The 26,809-nt window shown below is 43.3% G+C and overlaps 1 protein-coding gene across 1 annotated transcript in view; it reads left to right on the top strand.

Annotated features, from left to right (window-relative positions):
* Window positions 1–16,046: 16,046 nt before the first annotated feature.
* The window catches only part of LOC101730998 (urokinase plasminogen activator surface receptor-like), a 38,430-nt gene continuing 27,667 nt past the window's right edge, over window positions 16,047–26,809 (top strand). The window contains exon 1 of the mRNA XM_031906653.1: window positions 16,047–16,198. Within this exon, the coding sequence (XP_031762513.1) occupies window positions 16,150–16,198 (49 nt within the window). The 5' untranslated portion in view covers window positions 16,047–16,149. The remainder of the gene's footprint in view (window positions 16,199–26,809) is intronic.

The following is a 26,809-nucleotide window of genomic DNA, read 5'->3' on the forward strand; positions in this document are numbered from 1 at the left end:
GCACTGGGGAATCCAGACCTGCCAATGTCCAACACTGGGGAATCCAGACCTGCCAATGTCCAACACACCAATGTCCAACACTGGGGAATCCAGACCTGCCAATGTCCAGCACTGGGGAATCCAGACCTGCCAATGTCCAACACTGGGGAATCCAGACCTGCCAATGTCCAGCACTAGGGGGGATCCAGACCTGCCAATGTCCAACATGGGGAATCCCAGACCTGCCAATGTCCAACACTGGGAATCCTGACCTGACCAATGTCCAACACTGGGAATGCCTGACCTTGCCAATGTCCAACACTGGGGAATCGCAGACCTGCCAATGTCCAGCACTGGGGAATCCAGACCTGCGTAATTGTCCAACACTGGGGAAATCCTGACCTGCAATAGTTCCAACACTGGGGAATCCAGACCTGCCAATGTCCAGCACTGGGGAATCCAGACCTGCCAATGTCCAACACTGGGGAATCCAGACCTGCCAATGTCCAACACTGGGGAATCCAGACCTGCCAATGTCCAACACTGGGGAATCCAGACCTGCCAATGTCCAACATTGGTCAAAACCTCCAAGACAACCCTGAGATATTTATATGCAGTGACCAACTGCATTCAGATTAGTCAGAACTGTGACTCTCAGGACCTGTTGGGACTCAAACTCTGATCTGTGTTTTAATAATTAACCTTTGCATTTCCCTGCTGAGTCACTGGAGGCTTTTGGAGATAGTTTCTAGCAATGAGCCAGCTATACCTTGGATTTGTGGGGAAATTCTGCATGTTGGAGAACATTTTTGCAAAGCTGTCATGGGATGCCCTTCAACCCGAATGTCATTTTTGTGCTCACATTTTTAACATTTTGCAAATTTTCTGACACTTTTGCAGATTTTTTGGGACAGATTCACTCATAACTAATCATTGCTTTTATACTGACAAACAAATGCTACCTGCTCTGTCTCTACAGTCTCCACCTCCGGGCCAGGTGTCTCTTACTCCATCATCAGGAGCCTATTTAGCTGGTACACCTTTAAGTTAACTTTTAGTAATTCATCAGTGAGAATTTTACTGATCAAAAACTTAATTTCATATGCAAGATAATTCACCAATCAGAATACAGATTAACAACACTATGTTACTGCTCTCATTGGAGGGTTCTTTTGCAAAATTCAGCTGTTGGTTTTTGAAAACTTGGGAAAGGTTTTATTGAACATTAGCTTTAAAGGGGAACTCCGGCAAACCAAAATTTGTTAAAGAGTCCCATGCAACATAGAAACCCCTAATATACCAATAACCTTCTATTAACTTCAAAAAGTAGGAATAAATACCATTTGTATATGCTGAAATCCAGCTGCAAAACAGCTCTTCTCTTTCTGCCTCATTTGAAATCCTGGCAGGGGAGGAGGGACTAAAACATTGATGTTACAGATTGTAACAACTTTTCCACAGCTTACAGACAGCATGCAGGAACTACATAACCCACAATGCATTGCACTGGGATGTTCTTTTCCTTACTGACATCATGTGTGCAGCAGGGAATTGTGGGATTGGGAGGATGCAGGCTGAAGGCAGGCTGAGGACAGGCGACTACTGTTATATTTTATTTGAGTCACAAAGTAGTCAGATCAGCAGGGGAACAGGGGGCGGGGCTTAGGGAACTGTTCCAAACCATATTATTACATTAAACATCATGAAAAGGCTGCATATATTTTAATTGATCTATATTGCAAAGTTGCTTGATATTATGTTTTCTTTTGAAAAAGCTTAAGTTTTATTTGGGTGAGGATTTATGCTGATGTGCTGGACTACAGCTCCCTGCATACTATAACCTTGATAATATATTAAAGTCAAATCTTTATAGAGGATTCAGTATTAGCCTGATACAAAATCCCTAATAACCCTTCTGTACCTGTGTCAGGGTTATGTAATAATTAGTGGATATTATATTACACTTATTCAAAAACAAGCAATAAAAGTGGCACATATGAGTGTCTCTACGCATTTTGGATCCATAACCTTCGTTATCATTTGTTGCACTAAACTCTTTCTGCACAACTCGGAGCTCCGACGCCAGAACTGTCAGATTCATTGACGACTTGTCCAGATTATTGGCCGTCTGGCTGACGGATGGGCGCGCTGTCTGCCCAACTCGCTGGCTCATAATGCAATTACAAGGCAGACGCTGCTCACCGCGGAGCTGGTCTATTCACAGGGTACATGTTTACCTCTATAGGAGATCAATTTATTGGGCGCCAGTTTATTTACAGTGTTATGTGCGAGGCGCTGAGACGTTTGTTATCGCATTTATTCATGTTTGCTGTAATTACTTTTTATTATTCCGCTTTGTTTGACAGGGGTGCAGAGAACTCTAAGCACTCCATAATTACACTGAAAATCAATTATCTGTTCCCAATCAAAATGGCAAGTGTTTTTACTGTCACAGTAACAGACTGTACTTCCGCACCCCCACCCTACTGAAGCATTAGTAAGATTTTATTTAGGGCAGAATTGTCCTACATCGTAACTGGGCACTGACCTGGGCACCAACTAGGCCCATAAACTCCTGGCACCCAAGGCATGGGTTCTGGAATAAGGTTTAATGGGTTATAGAGCATTAGAACATTCACAAGACAGGCCTGTTTCTCAACAGATACCTCGAGTGGAGGGCCCACATGGGGGTAGGGACACTGGGAAGAAGTAACTGATCTGTATTGCTCCTAGATGGCCTCTTTGAGGTTGAGGGAACGACAACTGTTACACAGGCCAAGTGGAAAGAATGTATTTCCTTTAGATGATCTAAGATTGACCATCAGGGTCGGACTGGGCTGCTGGGACACCAGGAAAAATCCCAGTGGGCCCCGGCGGCCCAGACCCGATTCTTGCCGGCGTTCCCCCTGCCCGACCGCTCCTCCCCTGATGTGTTAAATTTACGCTCTCGGGGGAGGACGTTGGGTGGGGGGCCTTGCAAGGGGGGTTAGGGGGGGACGCGACCAGTGGTGGCACCTGCAGGGCCCTTGGGGCGGAGCCCCGGTGGGCCCTTCACCCCCCCAGTCCGAAACTGTTGACCATAACTGCTAGAAGGACATCACAATCTACTTGTCAACTCAATGGACACTTCCAGTTACTATAGCAACCATGCAGTGGTTTGAATGAGAGACTGGAATATGAGTAGGAGCAGGTCTTAATTGAAGAATAAGTCATAAAATATGACATTGAACAATAGGGACTCACAGAACAATAGTGTATGGGCTGTCGGGGTCAGTGACCCCTATTTGGAAGCTTAAAAGAGTTAGAAGAAGAAGGTAAATCATTTGAAAACTATAAAAAAAACTTACAAATGAAGACCAATTAAAAAATTGCTAAGAATTGGCCATTCTACAACAATCAATTAACTTAAATGTGAACTACCCCTTTGTCCTATGTTGAATGAGCCCCAAACTGCCAATGAAGAACCAGCTCATCATACTTACATATCTAGGGGCCGCCTAAACAACTTTGGCAAAATATGGCAAGAACGGCAAAACTGCCCTTTAGAAATGCAACATTTCCTATTCTTGTTATATCTGCTGGGCTTTACTGACTGGTGAGATTTCCATCACAAGAAGTTACAAACTGGGGTATCAGGGAAGAATAGTATTTCGAAATAAGTTAGACGGCTCCTGTAAAGATGAGAAACATGTAAACGGAAAAGGGAGGTTTGGGATAAGCCTAATTTCACCTTTATTCACACTAAATGCAGAGTAGAAGGAGGGTAATGGGCAAGAACACAGAGTAATAGCTGTAATATATACATGAGACTCAGCAGAGTGCAGAAAAGATCTTTATTATAAGAAGACCCATAATAATTCATATATTTCTTTACAAATGATAGACTTTTCTCATACCCCATTATAGCTCTTAACATAGAAGGGCAAAGGGTAAACAAGTCTGTTGGGTTGATTTACTAACATTAAGTGCTAAATTGCAGAGTAAAGCAGTGTGATAGCAGTCTCTTTAGAAGTAATATGCTTATCTTTACTAAACAGGGGGCCCAGCATGCTTGCCGCAGGTTCTGTTTCAGGGCTTCTTTTAAAGTGGCCTGCTAGTAGCCAACTAAGGCTATCCTTAGCCCAGGGATCCCCAACCTTTTATGCCCATGAGTCACATTTAAATGGAAAAATTGCATGAAAAAGGTTCTTGGGGGTGCAAATAAGAGCTATAATTGGCTACTTAATAGCCCCTATGTGGACTGGCAGCTTACAGAAGGCTCTGTTTGTCATTATACTTGGTTTTTATGCAACCAAACTTGCCCCCAAGCCAGAAATTTAAAAATAAGTACAGGTATGGGATCCCTTATGTCACGGTCGGCACCCTAAACCAGAACAGATGCCAAGTTCCCTTGTCTCGGCTCGGCTTCACCAGTATTGTGACCGCCTTTGGCTTCGGGAGGAGCCCTCAGCTACTCAGATGCCACCTGGACTTAACGAGGGGAACGAGGCAGGAGTTCTGGCAAGCAAAGGGGCACGACTGTAGATAAAGTCAGTTAGGCCGAAGATCACGGTACAAATAGGGTTAAACAAGGTCGTCGTCAGGCAGGCTAGGTCGGGGCGGGCAGTAATCAAGGATAGTCAGACAGGCAAGGGTCAAACCGGAATAATCGATACAGCAGGATGAGACGAAATCGTAGTCGAAGTACAAGCCGAGGTCAGATATGGATAATCAGAATAGTCAGGAGCAAGCCGGGTCAAAAACACAGGAAGGCAACAAGCAGGATACAGGAACAAAATACACAAGGCTCAGAAAGGCACCAGGAATGAAATCCTATCACGGGCAATCAGTAACAAAAGAAAGGCCCTTTAAATATTTCAAATTTGGCGCCATTGCGCGCTGACGTCATGCGCCGTGCGTCATGACGTCATTCGTCAGCGCGCCTGCGCCTTTAAATATGCGGAAGTGCGCGCGCACACTATGAAGGAGCAGGCACAGAGGCAGAACAGCGTGGCGGGCGTCCCCGCCGATGGCAGCGCAGCGGGCGTCCCCGCCGCGCTGGTAAGTGCCTCTTCTTTACATTACCCCCCTCTCTAGGGGGGGCCACTGGACCCCCAGGCTTCCCAGGAAACCTTGAATGGAACTGCTTCCTGAGGCGATCAGCCTTGATGTCCCAAGAGACCCAAGAGTTCTCCTCAGGACCGAAGCCTCTCCACCTAGTAAGATATTGAAGTTTACCTCTCACACGGCGGGAGTCGAGGAACTCTTGGATCTCATACTCAGGCTGACCTTCAATCAACACCGGGGGAGGAACAGACTGATGGCGAGTGTTAGCAGCAGGTTTAAGGAGAGAAACATGAAAAGTATTAGAAATTCTGAAATTAGGAGGTAACTGAAGACGGACAGAAGATGGGTTAACTATTGCAATGATGGGATATGGACCAATAAACCTGGGACCCAGTTTGGGAGAGGGAATCTTTAACTTAATATTCCTGGTTGATAACCACACTAAATCCCCCACCTTGTACTGGGGAGCCTCCCTATGGGATTTGTCAGCAGCTTTTTTCTGGGCTAGGGAAGCTGCAGATAGTGAATCGTGAACTAGCGACCAGATTTCAGAAAATCTTAAGACAGAGGTATTGGCAGAGGGTACAGGGGAATTAGAGCCAGAAAAAGAAAATGCTTTGGGGTGTAACCCATAAACGACAAAGAAAGGAGACCTCCCTGAGGAGGAATGGGTAGCATTATTGTATGCAAATTCTGCCCAGGGAAGCAGTTCAGACCATGTGGACTGGTTATCGGATACATAGCACCTGAGATACTGTTCAAGGGACTGGTTCACCCTTTCAGTTTGACCGTTAGTTTGGGGGTGATAGGCAGAGGAAAAAGATAATTCCGTCCCAACCAAAGTACAGAAAGCACGCCAAAATTTAGAAACAAATTGAACCCCCCTGTCAGAAACAATATTTTCAGGAAATCCATGAAACTTGAAAATATGCAAAATAAATAAATCAGCCAGGGTCTTAGCAGAAGGGAGATGTGGAAGAGGAATAAAATGAGCCATTTTACTGAACCTATCAACCACCACCCAAATCACTGTCTTACCCTGAGAAGAGGGCAACTCTACAACAAAATCCATGGAAATGTGAGACCATGGTTTCTCTGGGATGGGTAAGGGATTTAACAGACCCTGGGACCGATGATGAGATGACTTAGACCTTTGGCAGACTGAACAGGAACTGACAAAAGTTTTAACATCCTGTTTGAAGGAGGGCCACCAAACATGTCGGGACAATAAACAAATGGTTTTTGCAATACCTGGATGACCCGCCACCCTAGAATCATGAGCCTCTCTTAATACTTGCTCCCTAAGTACCTCAGGAACAAACCATTTACCAGATGGGGTTTCAGCAGGAGCAGAAGACTGTAAAGGGGACAATAAGGAAGAGAGGTCAGACCTCAAGGTTGCAACAATTATTTCCCTGGGAATGATAGGAGTGCACTCACTAGAGTCGGAGGAAACTGAGTCGAAACTCCTAGAGAGTGCATCCGCCTTGGTATTCTTTGAACCGGGCTTAAAAGTTAAAGAAAAATTGAACCTTGAAAAGAATAAAGCCTACCTGGCTTGCCTTGGATTCAGGCGCTTAGCGGATTCAATATAAAGTAAATTCTTATGGTCGGTATAGACCGTAACTAGATGTTTAGCCCCCTCTAAAAGATGGCGCCATTCCTCGAAAGCCAATTTCACGGCCAGCAATTCCCTGTTCCCTATGTCGTAATTGATCTCTGCAGGTGAAAACTTTCTAGAGAAAAAGGCACAGGGATGCATCTTGTTGGTTATCGGGTGTCTTTGAGACAGGACTGCCCCAGCTCCTACCTCAGAGGCATCTACCTCTACAATGAAAGGGAGAGCGGAATCGGGAGGTCTAAGGATAGGGGCAGAACTAAACTCTTTTTTGAGGGTTTCAAACGCTTATACAGCCTCAGGAGGCCATATACTGGGATCAGCGCCCTTTTTAGTTAGATTCGTGATGGGAGCTACAATTAGAGAAAAATTCTTAATAAATTGACGATAATAATTGGCAAAACCAAGAAACCTTTGTATTGCACGTAACGAAAAGGGTTGGGCCCAATCTAGGACAGCTCTCACTTTGCCTGGATCCATCTCTAGACCCTTGCCGGAAATAATAAAACCCAAAAACTGAACAGTAGAGACTTCAAAGGTACATTTCTCTAGTTTTGCATACAGATTATTCTCCCTTAGCCTTTTTAAGACCTCACACACATGTTTACGATGTTCATTTAGATTAGAAGAGAAAATAAGAATATCGTCAAGGTAGACCACTACGAATACCCCCAGTAGGTCACGAAAGATGTCGTTGACAAATTCTTGAAAAACTGCGGAGGCGTTACAGAGCCCAAAGGGCATTACTAAATACTCGTAGTGGCCGTCCCTGGTGTTAAAAGCAGTTTTCCACTCATCCCCCTCTCTAATACGGATGAGATTGTATGCACCTCTAAGATCAAGCTTGGTATAGATCTTGGCGGTTTTAACCTGGTCAAATAACTCAGAAATTAGAGGGAGAGGGTAGCGATTTTTAATAGTGACTTTGTTTAAGCCCCTGTAATCTATACAAGGACGGAGACCCCCATCCTTCTTACCCACAAAGAAAAACCCAGCTCCTGCAGGAGAATTAGAAGGCCGGATAAAACCTCTTTCGAGGTTTTCCTGGATATATTCCTTCATGGACTGGGACTCAGGTAGGGAAAGAGGGAATGTACGACCACGAGGGGGAGAGGAACCTGGAACCAGATCAATGGGACAGTCATACTGTCTGTGTGGGGGTAAGGTCTTGGCCGCCTTTTTGGAAAAGACATCAGCATAAGCCGAATAGGCTGCAGGTAACCCCTCAAGTGAGGTGGCTGCTATAGTTGAGGGAATACAGATACCCCTACAACAAGAACCCCATTGAGAAACCTCCCCAGTAACCCAATTAATCTGGGGGTTATGGACCTGGAGCCAGGGTAAACCCAAAATGAGTGGAGAAGAGGCACCTTCAATAAGAAAAAGGACTATCTCTTCAACATGGAAATCGTTCACACATAAGGATAAAGATACAGTTTTCTTATTTACTACACCAGACCCTAAAGGTCTTTTGTCCACCGTTAATAACCTCATGGGAACACTGAGAGGAACCACAGGAATGCCATGTTTAGCAGCAAACGTGGCCTCAATAAAGTTACCCTCTGCCCCAGAGTCCACGAAAGTGGACAAGTTAACGGAGCCCGTAGGCCAGGACAGTTTGACCGGTAGCTGAACCTTGGAGGCAAATTGGGGAGAGGAAACGCCTGCACCCAAATGAAGCTCCCCTTCTTCATTTAGGCTTGGGCGTTTCCCGGCCTCTTGGTGCATTGTTTGAGAAAATGACCCTTGTCCCCACAATATAAACATAACCCAAGGGTCTGCCTGCGTGTCTTCTCCTCAGGAGAGAGATGGAATAGGCCTAGTTGCATAGGCTCCTCCTGAGGTGGAGACACCGGGAGAGCTGAAGACTTAACATTGGTCACTAAGTCAGGCCTCATATAAGTAACCCCAGAAAGATTAGTATGACCCCTTTCACTCCTTCTTTCCCTTTGTCTCCTATCAATCTGGATGGCTAGGGACATGAGATCATCCAGACTGGACGACAAGGGGTAATTCACCAGGCTATCTTTAATAGAGTCGGATAGCCCGATACGGAACTGACTGCGCAGGGCCGCATCGTTCCACTCGGTTTCTCCTGCCCACCGGCGGAACTCTGTGCAATACCCCTCTGCATCCCGTCTCCCTTGGCGCAGTTTACGAATCGCCGAATCGGCAGATGATGCACGATCCGGGTCATCGTAAAGGATTGCCATGGAATGAAAGAATACATCAAGGGAAAAACGGGCTGGATCAGAGGGAGGCAGCCTAAGGGCCCAAACTTGGGGATCTCCCAGAAGAAGGGTCATAACAAATCTTACTTTCTCCTCACCAGAAGGGAATGAATGAGGGAAAAAGCTAAGATATAATTTACACGCCTCTTTGAAGACGAAAAACTTTGACCTGTCCCCAGAGAATTTCTCGGGGAATGCAATCTTAGGCTCCTGGGGCCTATAGGTGTTACTTCCCATAGCAGATGCCCCCACAGAAGGGGAAGAACTAGGAACAGGTTGCTGCTGCGTAGATTGCGTAGTCTCCAGCTGGCGGGTTAGATTGTGGAAACCCTGCAGGAGATAATTCTGCTTTTGCTCCTGATCCTCCAAGCGCTGTAGCAGGGCCGTAAGAAGCGCTTCAGTGGTAGCAGATGGAGTGGGAGGAGCAGCAGTGGACTCAACGTGATCTTGGTCCTCCATGGCCCGTGATAATGTCACGGTCGGCACCCTAAACCAGAACAGATGCCAAGTTCCCTTGTCTCGGCTCGGCTTCACCAGTATTGTGACCGCCTTTGGCTTCGGGAGGAGCCCTCAGCTACTCAGATGCCACCTGGACTTAACGAGGGGAACGAGGCAGGAGTTCTGGCAAGCAAAGGGGCACGACTGTAGATAAAGTCAGTTAGGCCGAAGATCACGGTACAAATAGGGTTAAACAAGGTCGTCGTCAGGCAGGCCAGGTCGGGGCGGGCAGCAATCAAGGATAGTCAGACAGGCAAGGGTCAAACCGGAATAATCGATACAGCAGGATGAGACGAAATCGTAGTCGAAGTACAAGCCGAGGTCAGATATGGATAATCAGAATAGTCAGGAGCAAGCCGGGTCAAAAACACAGGAAGGCAACAAGCAGGATACAGGAACAAAATACACAAGGCTCAGAAAGGCACCAGGAATGAAATCCTATCACGGGCAATCAGTAACAAAAGAAAGGCCCTTTAAATATTTCAAATTTGGCGCCATTGCGCGCTGACGTCATGCGCCGTGCGTCATGACGTCATTCGTCAGCGCGCCTGCGCCTTTAAATATGCGGAAGTGCGCGCGCGCGCACACTATGAAGGGGCAGGCACAGAGGCGTCCCCGCCGCGCTGGTAAGTGCCTCTTCTTTACACCTTATCCGGAAACCCATTATCCAGAAAGCTCCGAATTACAGAAAGCCCATCTCCCATAGACTCCATTTTAATCAAATAATATAGAATTTTAAAACCGATTTCCTTTTTTTCTGTAGTAATAAAACAGTACCTTGTAATTGATCCCAACTAAGATATAATTACCCCTTATTGGGGGCAGAACAGTCCTATTGGGTTTATTTCATGGTTAAATGATTCCCTTTTCTCTGTAATAATAAAACAGTACCTGTACTTGATCCCAACTAAGATATAATTACCCCTTATTGGGGGCAGAACAGCCCTATTGGGTTTATTTAATGGTTAAATGATTCCCTTTTCTCTGTAATAATAAAACAGTACCTGTACTTGATCCCAACTAAGATATAATTACCCCTTATTGGGGGCAGAACAGCCCTATTGGGTTTATTTCATGGTTAAATGATTCCCTTTTCTCTGTAATAATAAAACAGTACCTGTACTTGATCCCAACTAAGATATAATTACCCCTTATTGGGGCAGAACAGCCCTATTGGGTTTATTTAATGGTTAAATGATTCCCTTTTCTCTGTAATAATAAAACAGTACCTGTACTTGATCCCAACTAAGATATAATTACCCCTTATTGGGGCAGAACAGCCCTATTGGGTTTATTTAATGGTTAAATGATTCTCTTTTCTCTGTAATAATAAAACAGTACCTGTACTTGATCCCAACTAAGATATAAATAATCCTTATTGGATGCAAAACAATCCTATTGGGTTCAATTAATGTTTTATTAATTTTTTAGTAGACTTAAGGTATGGAGATCCAAATTACAGAAAGATCCCTTATCCGGAATATGGGTACTTGAACTTTTAGCACTAGCAAGGGACAAATCCTTCGGGCTATTAATCAAGTTTTATAAATGGCCGAGCCTCATGTGTAATGTTGTAATGCAAAAAAGAGCTGGCACTCCAATGCAATTATAAGCAGGGAAAGCCCTTGCAAGTTTATTGCGAACGTGCAATGTTTCGGAGCCAAAAGCCCCTTTGTCAAGCATGTCAAGCCCCTTTGTCAATGCTTGACAAAGGGGCTTTTGGCTCCGAAACATTGCATGTTCGCAATAAACTTGCCCTGCTTATAATTGCTTATAATTGCCTGTGCTTGCTCTTTTTCAGACTATTTGGGAGGCTGCCGATCCCTCCAGCATCTGTGCACCGAGCTTCACTGGGGAGCCAGGGTGTGTGGGTAAGAGTTTTTCTTTTGCTAATGTTGTAACGCACCAGAGTCGGCACGGTTTCTGCGCAAGCTGTACTTTCATTACTTTTAATACCAGTAAGAAAGGGCTTATTCACTTGACAAGAGTCATTATGAGACCATCAGAGGTGATTGAAGAAATATCAAACACAAGGCAATGTGAGTAAGGCATTGTGTCCCTCTAGAAGAAGAAAATGTGTTATAGACAGTGTATAAGACACTCCCTTGACATGATATTTACTTGACGTCATGTTACGCACACACATATTTATATTTGAGAAGCCCATTTGTTGATACCTCTTAGACCTGTCTTAGAACTCAGTCTGACCTCCTTTGTGTGTCTCCATTGTCTGGAAGGGTTTGGTACATTGAATTGAGGACAATTTCATAATGTACAACCCTGATGTTTTTACTCCGGGAGTCACTTATACCTTTGAACTCTGCACCAAGCCAAAGAATACTAAAAAATCTCACTAGAAGTACAAAGTAGAAATATGCCTGGGCTCACCTTGCCATACAGTTGCCATACAGTTGGCACAGGGGGAGTTTTTAGTCAGACTCCACTGTATTCATTGACAGGTAGTATGGGAGGTTTGGGGTACAAAATAACCAAAAAATAATAAAATGTTTGTGCTACAAATGGAATACATACCAGTTTGTTCACCAGTTACAGTAAGTAATGCCCTCACCCAAAACCAAAGATGCCAACACAGATATTTTGTTGAAATAAGTTTTCATGTGATAAACAGCGAGATATGTATTTTTCATTGAATTGCATCTGGTTTAGGCTTAGGAGATATGCTTTTCCCATCAAATTAAATAATCTGCTACAGTCTTCCCTACAAAATACCTGTAGTCTAATCAGACCTTCTTCCATCTTACCACTCTAGTCTGCCTTATGTTGCTCCATTCTTCTCTGTACACTTTTCCAGTCTAGTCCAGGCACGGACTGGCAATCTATGGATTCTGGCAAATACTAGAGGGGCTGCTGTAAGATGCCATAGGCAGCCACTTTTTATTGGGGTGGTGGGGGGCTGTTTGGGCCTCTGTGTACTTGATTTAATCTATCATTCCTTTTTCTAGTCTTTAATTTTATTCTTGCTCATGTCTAATATGTCTTCAGTACGTCCAGGCCTGCCTGCCTCAGCTTTGGCCCATTTCTCTGTGGCTTGGTCTCTCTTGTTACAGTCTAAAGGTCCCCATACACAGGCCAATTGTAGCTGCTGATATCGGTCCCTTAGACCGATTCGGCAGCTTATCGGCCCGTGTAGGGGCAGCAACAACGGGCATGCCCGACCGATATCTAGCCTGAAATTGGCTAGATATCGATCGGACAGGTTATAAAAACTAGTCGGATCGCAGACCACATTGGCTCGTTGATGTGGTCCGCGAACCGACTTTGCCTATACCCAGGGCCAATCGATCGAATTAGCCTGGATTCTCCCGATATCGCCCACCCGTAGGTGGGGATATCGGGAGAAGATCTGCTCGCTTGACGACATTGCCAAGCGAGCGGATCTGAAGGTGTATGGCCATCTTTACTTGGTTACAGGCCAGTTTGCCATTACCTATTATCAACTTCTTTAAATCAAGTCTGGTCTACTCTTCATTCACCAGCCCTGCCTGCCTTGGGTGGGCCAGATACTCAACCTCACTTAAACACTAAAACATCTGCCAGCTTTATACCTCAGCCCAATATTTCCCTGACAAGGGCCCTGCATCACTATCGCTTTGTTCCAAACTTATCGAGTCTCATAACTATGAGATATGCATTTGGCTGCCATAGTGTAAGCCTTCGACTTTTATGATGAATTTCTAGATTTGTCACACTGGCTCTACTAGCCTCTTGACTTTATTGGGCACTTTCTAGGTGATTTAACGTCATCTCGCCTGCATCAGAGTATTGTTTATATTCTCCATTCTAGATGTTGTGGTTGGATGTAAATCAACATATCAGAAGAGAAAATAATGTGAACCTTTTCAACGGAACAAAAACAGGTTAGCATTGTGAGAAAGGGGATAAAATGGTAACCGTTCCCTATATTCCCTAACAATGCGAGTCCTGCGCTCAGGTACCTTAAAAGAGCCCCATGCTCCTCAAAGAAAGATGTACCATAGTTAATAGACATAGCTGATGCGTGCATTTAAATGTTTTGCACCAGAATGCATTCCAAATGCAACCACTCGGTATCCCCCCTATGGTGATAACACCCGCAGAACTGCAAAACGCCATAAACAATCAACTGAAGGGTTAAACATTTTTATACTGGTTTTTTTTTTAGAAGAGATTCTTTTTAGTATTTAGTAAAGGCACATGCAGGGCAAACAATCCATTACGTAGCAGATTTTTGTTGTTTTATAATCTGTGCTTAACAAATGTAAATAAATGGCCTCCTGTGCTCCGTGTATGGGGAGTTATTATTGCAGCCGAGTGAATGAACCCAGCCAGATGCTCAAAGGCTTCACGTGCAAGAACAAACGTCATTCTGATTACAGAGCACAAAGGGCCCACAAATGACATAAACGTAGTCTTTCACTCCGGCTTTTGAGGCAAAATGGACTTGTTCTACTCATCATTAGTCATGTTAAGTACTATAGTACTAGGGCAGTGATCCCCAACCAGTGGCTCATGAATGTTGCTCTCAGTGCCCCCAAACCAGGGAGTTATTTTTGAATTCCTGACTTGGGGGCAAGTTTTGGTTGAATGAAAACAAGATTTCCTACCAAATAAAGCCCCCTGTAAGCTGATAGGGTGCATAGAGGCCCCTAATAGCCAATCACAGCCCTTATTTGGCTCCTCCATGAACTTTTATGATGCTTGTGTTGCTCTCCAAGTCCTACACCTGACTCCTGACCTGACCCCTGTACTAGAGTATTCACTTATGGGCATTGTTGGGCATCATTCTATGTTAGGCACTTACAAAAGTGCCAATTCCTCAATCCCATGATTTTTATGCTGCTGCTTTGCCAATGAATACATTTTCAAATAAGGGTGTTTGAGTCACAAGGTATGATCAGAAGATAAGTCACCATACCATCTGTTTAACTCAGGCCAGACTTTTATAGGCTAATACTTTATTTATTGGTTGCTTTTACATGGTATGAGACCTTGACTCAATACATTGGGCCAGATCCTGTCCAACTTTGACTTTATGTAAGGAAAAATAATTTGAAGGCCAAAATATACCTTAAATGCACAGGGCCACCATTAAAGTAGTGGTTATGTGTAGTGAAAAATTAGGGTTTGGCAGGGACAGTAATATCGGGGTTAAACAGCTTAATTCTCTTAAGGAAACAATAGGATGTAGTGTTAGGGCATGGTTACTCACATGTTATTAGTGAAAATATAATATATATATTTTGAGCTATGCAGGAACATGAGGCAGAGATGACAAAAGGTGGAGCTGGATAGACATCTTGTGACTGAAATGCTTTGGCCTCAGTGCAAATCTGATTGTAGCAACCAACTCATCAAAATACTTCTTTCCACTGACTTTATTTTCTCACTATTTTACCTCACTGCTTTACATAATATTCCTTGTCATCCTCTTCCTTGGTTTGTATTGTCACAGCCATCTTCTCACCATTACTCGCCCATCTGTTCCTGTGCTCTCCTCTCCATTCCAGATTTCTACGCACTACTTCCAACACATATTCCTTTCCCTAATGCACTGCATTCCTCCCACTTCTTTTTGCTAGTTTGGAATGGCGCCCCTGGTGGTCCATATACCAAACACTACCTGCCTGGGACAGATTCGCTCATCACTAGATGTAAAGTCTAATCCTTTTGCTAAAGAAGGAAGGAGGCGCAGTTGAATGCAGATGGGGGTGAGGTGCACATAGGAAATACTCACTAACTGATTATAATGCCTATTAGAGCAGGGATCACCAACCTTTCTTACTTGTCAAATGTAAAAAGACTTGGAGAGCAACACAAGCACCATAAAAGTTCATGGAGGAGCCAAATAAGGGCTGTGATTGGCTATTAGGGAGCCTCTACTATCAGCTTACAGGGGCTTTATTTGGTAGGAAATCTTGTTTTTATTCAACCAAAACTTGCCCCCAAGTCAGGAATTCAAAAATAACTCCCTGGTTTGGGGGCACTGAGAGCAACATCCAAGTGGTTGGGGAGCAACATGTTGCCCTCGAGCCACTGGTTGGGGATCACAGTCTTAGAGGCTCAGCCCTGTCAATCTGACCCTAAAAACATTTCACATGTCATTGGTATAGACAATGTCTACAAACTCTATGAAGTTTCACAAAAAACAGCCTGAAAAAGCAGTGGGTCAACAATTATTATGTGTCCCTGTTTCTGTATGTCTTCTGGTTAGAAAGGATGTCACCTTCCCACCTTCTTAGATTGTAAGCTCTACTTGCAAACACCTTCTTCTTGAAATCTAGTCAAATTCTTCTTGATTTTCCTGGGCCCCACAGTTTGGGTAACTTTGCAATAGATGATTATCACAACATTAGTGGCGAAGGTGTTACAAAGTCTTCTGGGAACTAGTCTGAAGGCCAAGGGGTATATAGAGCTGTGTAAAATATATGGGTAGGAGTCAGAGTTTCATAAATACCTACCTGGCGTACTGGGACATTTGTGGGCTGTTGTAAATTGTGTTTTAGTGCTACTTCTTAAATAAATATGGCCCCAGGTGTTCTTGACCTACATTATGTGCAAGTATGCTGCATGGTTTCAGGTGGGAGGGAGCCGCTTTAGAATTTAGCTCGGGGTGTGTCTGACCGTCTTTACCAAACCTGTTCCAAGTTATGTCCCTTATTCCTTACAGACGAGCAGAAGAGATCAGAGCGACAGCGAGGCAGCCCCCCTCCTACAAGAAGCAGCACAGTGTTGGATGGGGGGATAGTACCTGGGGGCTTTCTTGGCGTCTGAGACAAAATGGGGAAAAAATGGAGGATTTTATTGCTTCTCATTAACATCTGTCAGGGTGAGTATTTTTTAGAATATTATCCACTGAGAGTATTGCTCTCTGTTCATTTTCACTTTGTTCATAAAGTTGGGTAGAGTTGTATTATATCAAGTGACAAGAAACATGGAGGTAAAACCCAATTAGAATTAAAGACAATACTTAACAACGGAACATTCTATAGTCACACACTGGAAATGCTTCTGGCCCTGAACCAATACTGTGTGGCCTGTACCACGACAAATGGGTTTTGATGGAACTCACCGTCCACTCAGCTCTCCCCAAAGTTTCTGTTATCCCAAACTCAGCACAATATGGAATGGAAATAATTAACGACACGAGCAGGGTTTAATGAGAAATGGGTGCCCATGAAATAAGGACCACAGGGGCCCTAAGAAGTAATAATTCTAGAATAACACTAAAACGTGCCCAATTCAAATTATATCAATTCTATTATATAAAATTTTATGAAAATGGGAGGAAAGTTCCTCCATCCCATCCAACAGTGAGAAAGCGGACTTGCCAGTAGGTTTATGGGAGTATTTATACTGTAGCTTTATTATCATTATCTAGTTTGCCTTGTCATTGGTGGCTAGGATAATGAGAGCCTTAGTTAAAGGGGTAATTCACCTTCACGGTAACTTTTAGTGGATTTTTTTTTAGCACTAAAAGTCACCAAAAAAGAAATTTATTATTCGCCAGCTAAAACTTGCCGAGATCATGTAAAAGCCAATGGCAGATGTCCCTACCGTACACTGGAGGATCCTTCTTTTGCTTCAGAACTTTAGAGGTTTTTGGATTTTTGACACTGGATTTTTGCGATACAGTTCAAAAAAGTAGAGGTTTCGGTACATCAATTTTAAAAAGTTGCAGTTTCACAACTTTTTCCTTGCATGTACTTTTTCAGTTCAGACTTTTGCAGAAATGAGTTTAGTCAAATTTTTAAAAGTTTTGCCACATGTTGTAGAATGGCGAATTCTTATCAACTTTTCAGTTGGTCTTAATTTTTTATTTTGCATAGTTTCTGAATTATTTTCCTTCCAGATTTCAAATGGGGGTCACTGACCCCGGCAGCCAAACAACTGTTCCCCTGTGAGGCTGAATTTTGTTTGTTATGATTACTTTTTATTACTTTACTTACTATACAGGCCTCTCTTATTCCAGTCTCTCTTTCAATCCACTGCCCGGTTACTAGGATAACATAGACTATAGCAACCAGAGAGCTTCTGAAATTCCAAACTGCAGAGTTGCTGCACAAAAAAGCAAGATCATTCAAAAACCACCAATAATAAAAAATCAAGACCAATTGCATATTGTCTCAGAATATCACTCTCTACATCATACCAAAACCATTACCTATAGGCATCAGGCACTCTCAGGCACTCAAGTGCAAGTGTCTCACTCACAATGTTTAGGTTTGGGTATGAGACTCCCAGCCATATAGATGTTATAGCACTGCCCGAGGCTACTGACTGTCAGTGTGACATCTATGGCTTCAACTGCCACAGGCAAATCCTACACACAGGGCTGCACTGAACTGAAATCCACTGGACTCTTTCATATTAGCCTTCCGGGTTCCATTGGGCTGCTCTCCTCCAAATATCCGCAGAGCCTCACTGCTCTCTCCGAATACTTCTTGTATATTATTTGCACATATTGACCGGCTTCTTATTAGAGGTTTTGAGGCTTTCAGCTCCCCATAACAGTACAGCATTTAATCAGGGGCCTATTAAGTTCATAACAATATATATAATTATATCCATCACCCTAATATGGATTTAAGAATACACAGGAAAATATTAAGTTTTAGACTAACCTAATTCAATGCTTTGGAGCCCCTGGGGGCCAGTCCAATAGCCTGGCATTCACTAGGGCTACTGTTTATATAAAGTATCAGCACTGTTTTTCCTTGATATGTGCCATAGAAAATGAGTTCAATTAATTGTGGAGCGTGGGCAGGACATGGGCATACAAATACATGGAGTTAGTGAGTTGCTATAGACACAATACTCAGTGGGGGCCCAGTTCTTACTGCCAGGTCAACTGGACAATGGGTACATTGGCTAGTATAGGGGAGTATAGGTGAAAGCCAGTAGGTGCAATTACATTGTCTATGGTCATTCTGCACCCATACTAGTGCCTAATGTAAATGAATCCTTCTTACAGTAAACCACCTCCAACCTTCAACTGTAGTTGAACTACTCCCCCCCCGACGACAGTTACAGTAACAAAAGCACAATGTCCCTTGTCTAAATTCTAAAGTGTGTTCTATTTTTTACTTCTGTGAATGTAATAGCAATGCCTTTCCCTTAATGTTTTATTCATCTCTCCCTTTATTAAAGCCAGACAAAAGCACATTTTCCTCACGTCGCTGAGGCTAATGCCATCTTGAAATTATTCTTTCTTTGTAAACCCCTTTTATATTTTCTGAGCTAAATAAATATCCCCAGCTCACTTCTATTGCTTTTCATTCAAAGGGGTTATCATTTATACTGGCCTTGGAGATTGCATTTAGTTGCCGAGTAAAGGAAAAAAGTCACGTAAGAAATTTGTAAACAGCAGGATCATGTACAATGAGATCTGCTCGATTGGCAAGGTCGGCGAATGAGTTGATCTTTCCCCCAAAATGCCCACCAAAGGTGGGCAATATGGGGCTAATCCAATCGTTTGGCCCTAGGGCCAGCTTTAAGAAGAAGAGTTTGCCACTTCTAATTACCCATAGCAACCAATCTGACATTTGATTTCTATCAGCTGACCATTGAATGCTACCTACTGAAGGGCTGCTATGGATCACTAGACCTGTAGCAAATATTGTACCTTTTATTACATTATCCCCTAAGTATGCTATTCTATGTTTTGTATTGTTTTTATTAACAATACAAAGCCTGTATTCTATTGGCATTTATTTGCTGTACTATAATGCTATAGCTGTCAAAGGGTGAAGACACACGGAGCTACTAGTAGCAGTTACTTGTCACAGCTACTTAACACCAGAAAATACCCTGCCATAGACAATACTGAGAATTGCCTCTGCTAAAACACACGTAGAGACAGTTATCAGTAAATGATCAGCATTGTCTATTTTAGTAGCCACAACAAGTAGCTGCTACTAGTAGCTCCGTGGGTCTTCACCCTTAAGGGCTCTGGCACACGGGGGAGATTAGTCGCCCACAGCAAAACTCCCTGTTCTCGGGGGCGACTAATCTCCTCGAGTTGCCTACCCCTGCCATCCCACCGGCGAACATGTAAGTCGCTGGCGGGATGGCAGACGCGGCGGGCTGATTTCAGGAAATCGCCGAAAAAGACTCGCGAGGCTGGCCGGTGGGATGGCAGGGGTAGGCAACTCGGGGAGATTAGTCGCCCGCGAACAGGGAGTTTTGTCGCGGGCGACTAATCTCCCCCGTGTGCCAGAGCCCTAAATGGAGAAGGGCCTCAACAAAATGCCTAACCAAAAAAGGATTTGTTGGGTCAAACACCAAACAGCCTCACAGAGCAATAGTTTTTTGGCTGCTGGGGTCAGTGACCCCATTTGAAAGCTGGAAAGAGTTAGAAGAAGAAGGAAAATAATTGAAAATAAATCATAAGGGTTGAGGAGACAACTTCATGCAAATAAACACAAGGAATTCTGGGAACTAGTCCCAAAGAGCTCCTATAAAATCCCATTCAAATGGATTTATCTTATAGGCTAAAGCTCACCCACTGGGTGTTTAAAGCAGAAGCCAGGATAATAGCTGATCAGATTCCCAACTACAGACCAGTTTTGCTTCTTTTTGGGCCCATCGGTGTAGTGGTTTCTCACCAGCTTAGGTAGCGCCAGGAGTGTGGATCCACAAATAAATCATAAGGGTTGAGGAGACAACTCCTCAACCCATATGATTTATTTGTGAACAAAAAGTGAAATATATAAATAACCTCAAATACTAAAAAATAAATGCCAACTGCAAATTGTCATATTACGTTCTACATCATACTAAAGGTTAACTCAGCTGTGTGCTTTTAAATATATCCGTTACGCTATGGACATTGGGAGTAGTCGTGCCCGGCAGATATAAGCATACCTATAGGAAATGCAGTGTACTGGGCAGAGTTCTTACGGCTGTGGGATTGATACAAATGCGCTAAAGCCCCGGTGGAAATGGAAAGAAGGAGACGAATCAAGAGATCGATTTGGAGAGTCAGTTCTCATTATGTAAAGCCAAGCTCTCTTCCCCGGTGAGCTCTTACTTTCCATCACGTGGTGAATGCCGGCTACACAAAGGCCTGTCACGAAAATGAACTATTAAATAAAAAAATAACCATTTACTACCTGAGAGACCAGTTGGGAGCAAAATATTTCCAAACAGAATAACATTTAGGGTTTTTACAAGCTGAACATTTGGCTGTTAAATCTTTCTGCTCGGAATTCAGAGAACTCATTTGAAGCTTTCACGGTGACTTTATAGTTGGGATTGTACTGCATGTACATACATTTCTGGCTCTTTATGCGCAATATAAATTATTATTATATTACAGGTATGGGATCCCTTATCCGGAAACCCGTTATCCAGAAAGCTCTGAATTACGGAAAGCCCATTTCCCATAGACTCCATTTTAATCAAATAATTCAGAATTTTAAAACTGATTTCCTTTTTCTCTGTAATAATAAAACAGTACCTGTACTTGATCCCAACTAAGATATAATTACCCCTTATTGGGGCAGAACAGCCCTATTGGGTTTATTTCATGGTTAAATGATTCCCTTTTCTCTGTAATAATAAAACAGTACCTGTACTTGATCCCAACTAAGATATAATTACCCCTTATTGGGGCAGAACAGCCCTATTGGGTTTATTTAATGGTTAAATGATTCCCTTTTCTCTGTAATAATAAAACAGTACCTGTACTTGATCCCAACTAAGATATAATTACCCCTTATTGGGGCAGAACAGCCCTATTGGGTTTATTTAATGGTTAAATGATTCCCTTTTCTCTGTAATAATAAAACAGTACCTGTACTTGATCCCAACTAAGATATAATTACCCCTTATTGGGGGCAGAACAGCCCTATTGGGTTTATTTAATGGTTAAATGATTTCCTTTTCTCTGTAATAATAAAACAGTACCTGTACTTGATCCCAACTAAGATATAATTACCCCTTATTGGGGGCAGAACAGCCCTATTGGGTTTATTTAATGGTTAAATGATTCCCTTTTCTCTGTAATAATAAAACAGTTCCTGTACTTGATCCCAACTAAGATATAATTACCCCTTATTGGGGCAGAACAGCCCTATTGGGTTTATTTAATGGTTAAATGATTCCCTTTTCTCTGTAATAATAAAACAGTTCCTGTACTTGATCCCAACTAAGATATAATTACCCCTTATTGGGGCAGAACAGCCCTATTGGGTTTATTTAATGGTTAAATGATTCCCTTTTCTCTGTAATAATAAAACAGTACCTGTACTTGATCCCAACTAAGATATAAATAATCCTTATTGGATGCAAAACAATCCCATAGCGTTTAATTAATGTTTTATTGATTTTTTAGTAGACTTAAGGTATGAAGATCCACATTACGGAAAGACCCCTTATCCGGAATACCCTTGGTCCCGAGCATTCTGGATAATGGGTCCTATACCTGTATTATATTCAGCCAATATAGGCATCGTTGACGTGTTCTGGTGATGCCACTTTTTTGCACATATTTCATCAATATCTCCTCATTAGTGATGGGCGAAATGTTTCGCCAGGCATGGAGTCGCGGGCGTCAAAAGAATAGGTGCGCAACGAAATAATAGCCGTGGGCGACGAAATAATAGCCGCAGGCGACAAAATAATAGTCACGGGCGACGAAATAATAGCCGCGGGCAACGAAATAATAGCCGCGGGCGACAAGACAATAGCCGCCGGAGACAAAATAATAGCTGCGGGCGACAAGACAATAGCCGCCGGAGACAAAATAATAGCTGCGGGCGACAAGACAATAGCCGCCGGAGACAAAATAATAGCTGCGGGCGACAAGACAATAGCCGCCGGAGACAAAATAATAGCTGCGGGCGACAAGACAATAGCCGCCGGAGACAAAATAATAGCTGCGGGCGACAATAGCCGCCGGAGACAAAATAATAGCTGCGGGCGACAAGACAATAGCCGCCGGAGACAAAATAATAGCTGCGGGCGACAAAATAATAGCCACGGGAGACAAAATAATAGCCGCGCGACAATTTTTTTTGGCACACAACATTTTTGCCGTTTCGCAAATTTTTCACCGTTTCGCTTCGCTGAAAAATTCGCGAATCTTTCAAAAGATCCGCGAAACGGCGAAACAGATTCGCTCATCACTACTCCTCATGTAATAGGCAGGAACCAGCAATTACCTAGTGCAGAACAGCAGCATAATCACTTGGCCGTTCAATTCTAATTGCTGATTGGTTGCTATGGGCAACATCCCCGGCGATGTTTGCCTCCAATGTTAATAAATACACCCCAAAGTCTGTAGTATATGATTAGATTATGAATGGTTCTCTGCCAGTGAATGATAAAGATAATACCATCACCAACGTACAGTAGTCCAAAAAATAGGCATTTAGATAAGAAGCCTGTAAAATGCTTGGACTGAGCATAAAGTTATTGAGAGAATCCTCAGGAAAACAGGAGCAGGGTAATAAATGGGCAGATAAAATAGGCCTAGGGGTGTTTCATTCCCATAAACACCAATTTAGCCTTTATTTTTGTCAGCACAAGGAATTGTACTTGGAATTAGAAGACTTAACAATGAGACTGTATTGGATCTATAGGCAATATATGATGAACAGGGTCGAACTGGGGGTGCAGGGCCCACTGGGGCTACAGATCCAGGGGCCCTGCACCCCCCAAGGTGCCTCCGCTGGCCACGTCCCCCTGCTGTGCACCCCTAAAGCCCCGTGGGACGTCCTACCCTGAACGTGCGTATGTGAAACGCGTCAGGGGAGTACATCGGCAGCCAGGGGAAGCAGCAATAGGGTCGTGTCTGGGCCACCGGTGCCCACCGGGTATTTTCCCAGTGTTCCGTTGGCCCAGTCCGACCCTGATGATGAACTATGTCATAATTCTCTTTTGTGCCACTTACATTAAAATCAAGCAAAAATGAATGTATACCATGGCATTAGAACCTCATCCACTGGGTTCTAGTACAGATATGGGGTCTTTTATCTGGAAACCTGTTATTTAGAATGCCCTTAATTACAGGAAGCCCATCTTCTGAAATCTAATGATTTATATTTTGATGGAGATTCATATTACGGAAAGACCCTTATCCGAGTCCCATAACTCACTCAGTGTAACCCCTAACAGGTAGATGCCTACCACTACGCTTTGGACTTAGAAGTAAAGAATCGTGGATAATTCTCATGATCGGCTGCAGAACCGCAGCCCATTGCTCATTGCAAACACAGGGAGGGCTGAGGCTCTGCAATGGGAGGTTAATGGGAATAGATGAGTATTGAGCTGCCACTGTAGCATTACTGCATTTATACACATTTGCTTGCACAGTCCATTTACTTATTTATTATATTATATTATATATATATATACTGGGTTGCACAGTGCTACTAACCTCATAGCTCTGCATCCAATTCCAGTTCATGGCATGGGGGAGCAGGTTCTCCCAACAAAAGCAGACTTAATTAGGTTCTGATAAGACTAAGGAGCCTAAATGTTCATTATGTCTATGTGTATTTCGACGACTTCACGTTTATAAGAGGCCTTCGACTCATTTATATGCCTGGGGAAGCCTCTATGCTCCGGCCGGGTATTGGCCAACATGAATAATGAAACATTTTCTTTAAACTGTTGTGTACTGTCAGTATAAATAGAGAATAATCATTTCTAAAGTCAAACAGATAATTGAAGGCCATTTATAGCGAGGCAAGTTTTCACAAAGGACGGTGGGGTTTCTCGTTAAAGCTTGCTCGTTACTGATCTCTCATTTAGGTTGTTTATTTTATTAAATCCAGGCTTTACTGCAATGTCAGTGGCCCTATGCACACACATCATTCTAGTGTGACTCCATTATATTATACTGCCATTATATTCAGCAACTAAAAAGATCCATGCTTTTCACCTACTTGTGCGTGTCAAATGGAGATTTATCCAGTTACATTGGGGCCTAATGCATGCATTGTGCTACTGGTTTTATTGGGTTACACTGGTTGCAACCATACATGATTGGCAGTTGGATCAAACTCAAGTCAACTCTGCTATTCATGCCCAAGAGTTGGACAATATTAGAGATGGAGGCTCTAGGGTGCATAGGGCCTTATGATGATGAAGTTGTTGTAGCAACCTCTAAACCAGTGATCCCCAACCAGTGGCTCAGGGGCAACATGTTGCTCCCCAACCCCTTGGATGTTGCTCTCAGTGCCCCCAAACCAGGGAGTTATTTTTGAATCCCTGGCTTGGAGGCAAGTTTTTGGAGACCATGGCTACTGCCAAACATAGCCTCCTGTAGGCTGCCAGTCCACATATGGGCTACTAAATAGCCCTTAGTTGGTACCCCAGGTACATTTTTCATGCTTATGTTGCCCCCCAAACTCTTTTTACATTTGAATGTGGTCCATGGATAAAAAAAGGTTGTGGACCCCCCGCTCTAAACCATGATGGTCAGCTGAAGGTCTGTACCTGTACACTGCGTATATTTGTGGTTTAAGGGCTGCGTTCTGACAATAGAGTGATCCTTTCATAAGAAATGGAGTGAATTAAGAGGAAGAAGGGCACACTTCTAAAAAAGTATTTACCCGAATGATGATGACAATTAAAGGTATTCAGGGCTGGGGACAGAGTCAATAGTCTGTGCATATTTGCACTGTCCGTTACAATATATTTTATCAACAAAAGAATCGTCAGCAATCCACACCCGCTGCCGTAATAACCTAGATTTTTGTTATTGGGAGAAAAAAAAGAGAATTTCAAGTGCTCAGAATGTCAGGGCATAACGAGCCTCGCCCAGACCACTCATGTAATCTAATAATAGCCCTTCGTACATGGGTGCAAGAAAGTCCTTCATATTTCACATTTTTTTATGGTTTGTTTCTGAGAGTTGAATAAAGAATTCAGGGGTATGTACTGGCCTACATTCATAGCATACAGAAGGCAATTGTTATATAACAAGGCTATGCATGGGGGTGCAACATGTTGTGCTGTACAATACATGGGGGTATATACTGACCATACAGATTACATATACAAATACAACTGGTAACCAGTGCAAGCGGTAGAGAGGGACCTGCTTTAAAAAAGCTTATGATCATTAAGAAGAGAAGGATATGAGATACAAGAAGGTTCAATTACATCAACATATACAGCAACTTTACAATTGGTCTTCATTTCTTATTTGTAATAGTTTTTTAATTATATGCCTTCCTCTTCGGACTCTTTCCAGCTTTCAAATGGGGGTCACTGACCCCGGCAGCCAAAAAACTACTGATCTGTGAGGCTATAATTATATTGTTATTGTTACTTTTTAGTCCACAATTTTCTATTTAGGCCCTTCTCTATTCATATTTCAGTCTCTCTCTCTCTTTCAAACCACTGCTTGGTTGCTAGGCTAAATTATACTCAAGCAACCAGAAAGCAGGAAAACTGCTTCAAAAAAAAGAAGACCAATTGCCAAATGCCTTAAGGTGCCCAAACACGGGCCGATTCTAGCTGCCGATATGGGTCCCTTGGACCGATTCGGCAGCTTATCGGGCCGTGTATGGGCAGTAACGATGGGACTGCCCGACCGTTATCTGGCCTGAAATTGGCCAGATCTCGGTAGGTTTAAAAATCTAGTCGAATCGGGGATCGCATCGGCTCGTTGATGCGGTCCCCGGTCCGACTTTGCCTATACCCGTCGTTATAATTCGATCGTTTGGCCCCAAGACCACCCATAGGTGGGGGAAATCGGGAGAAGATCCACTCGCTTGGTGACATCACCAAGTGAGAGGATCTTAAGGTGTATGGGGACCTTTATAATACCACTCTCTACTTCATACAAAAAGTTCATTTAAAGATCCAGACTGTGGTTCCTGCTATACTGAATTATGTGCGATACTTGTTGCCTATATGACGTTTTATCTTTTTGGATGAGACCAAGCATTGAAGAGTCATCTTCATATCTGAAGACCTAAAAGAAGAGTAGAAACATATGTGTTGGGTTTTTACCAGGTGTGGTAGTGCATAAAACAGTGCTTGGGTGATGGTACCTTCTGTAGATCTGTTTGGCCCAAAAGCACATTTAAGTGGGCCCAGAGAGTTGGGCATAATAAGAACCATTTTTGGAGGCCTTTCATGGCAACTGGTGCAATGGGCATTTAATCATTTGGGCAGCTTTTCTGGAACAATAATGATCATTGATTGTACTGTACATGTTGCAGTCAGGTTAGAGAGGGAGCTGGAGGGGTGCCTGGGGCAGTGCCAGAGGAAGAAGTAACACAACTACCCAAATTACTTTCCCCAGCTGAGCAGCACAATGTCTCCAATTATTATTTTGTCTCAGTATGTGCCTGGGCAATTCCATTATGAAAAGATTCTTTTTTTGTCTTCCTTTTCTTCAGGAGTGAATACAGCAAACTGTATGGCTGCTGCTTGGCGCAAAGCTGGCTTCGCCGGCATTAGGGACTGTCAGAATTCT

This window comes from Xenopus tropicalis, chromosome 7, assembly GCF_000004195.4.
Source record: "Xenopus tropicalis strain Nigerian chromosome 7, UCB_Xtro_10.0, whole genome shotgun sequence".
In the NCBI taxonomy this organism is placed as follows: Eukaryota; Metazoa; Chordata; class Amphibia; order Anura; family Pipidae; genus Xenopus; species Xenopus tropicalis.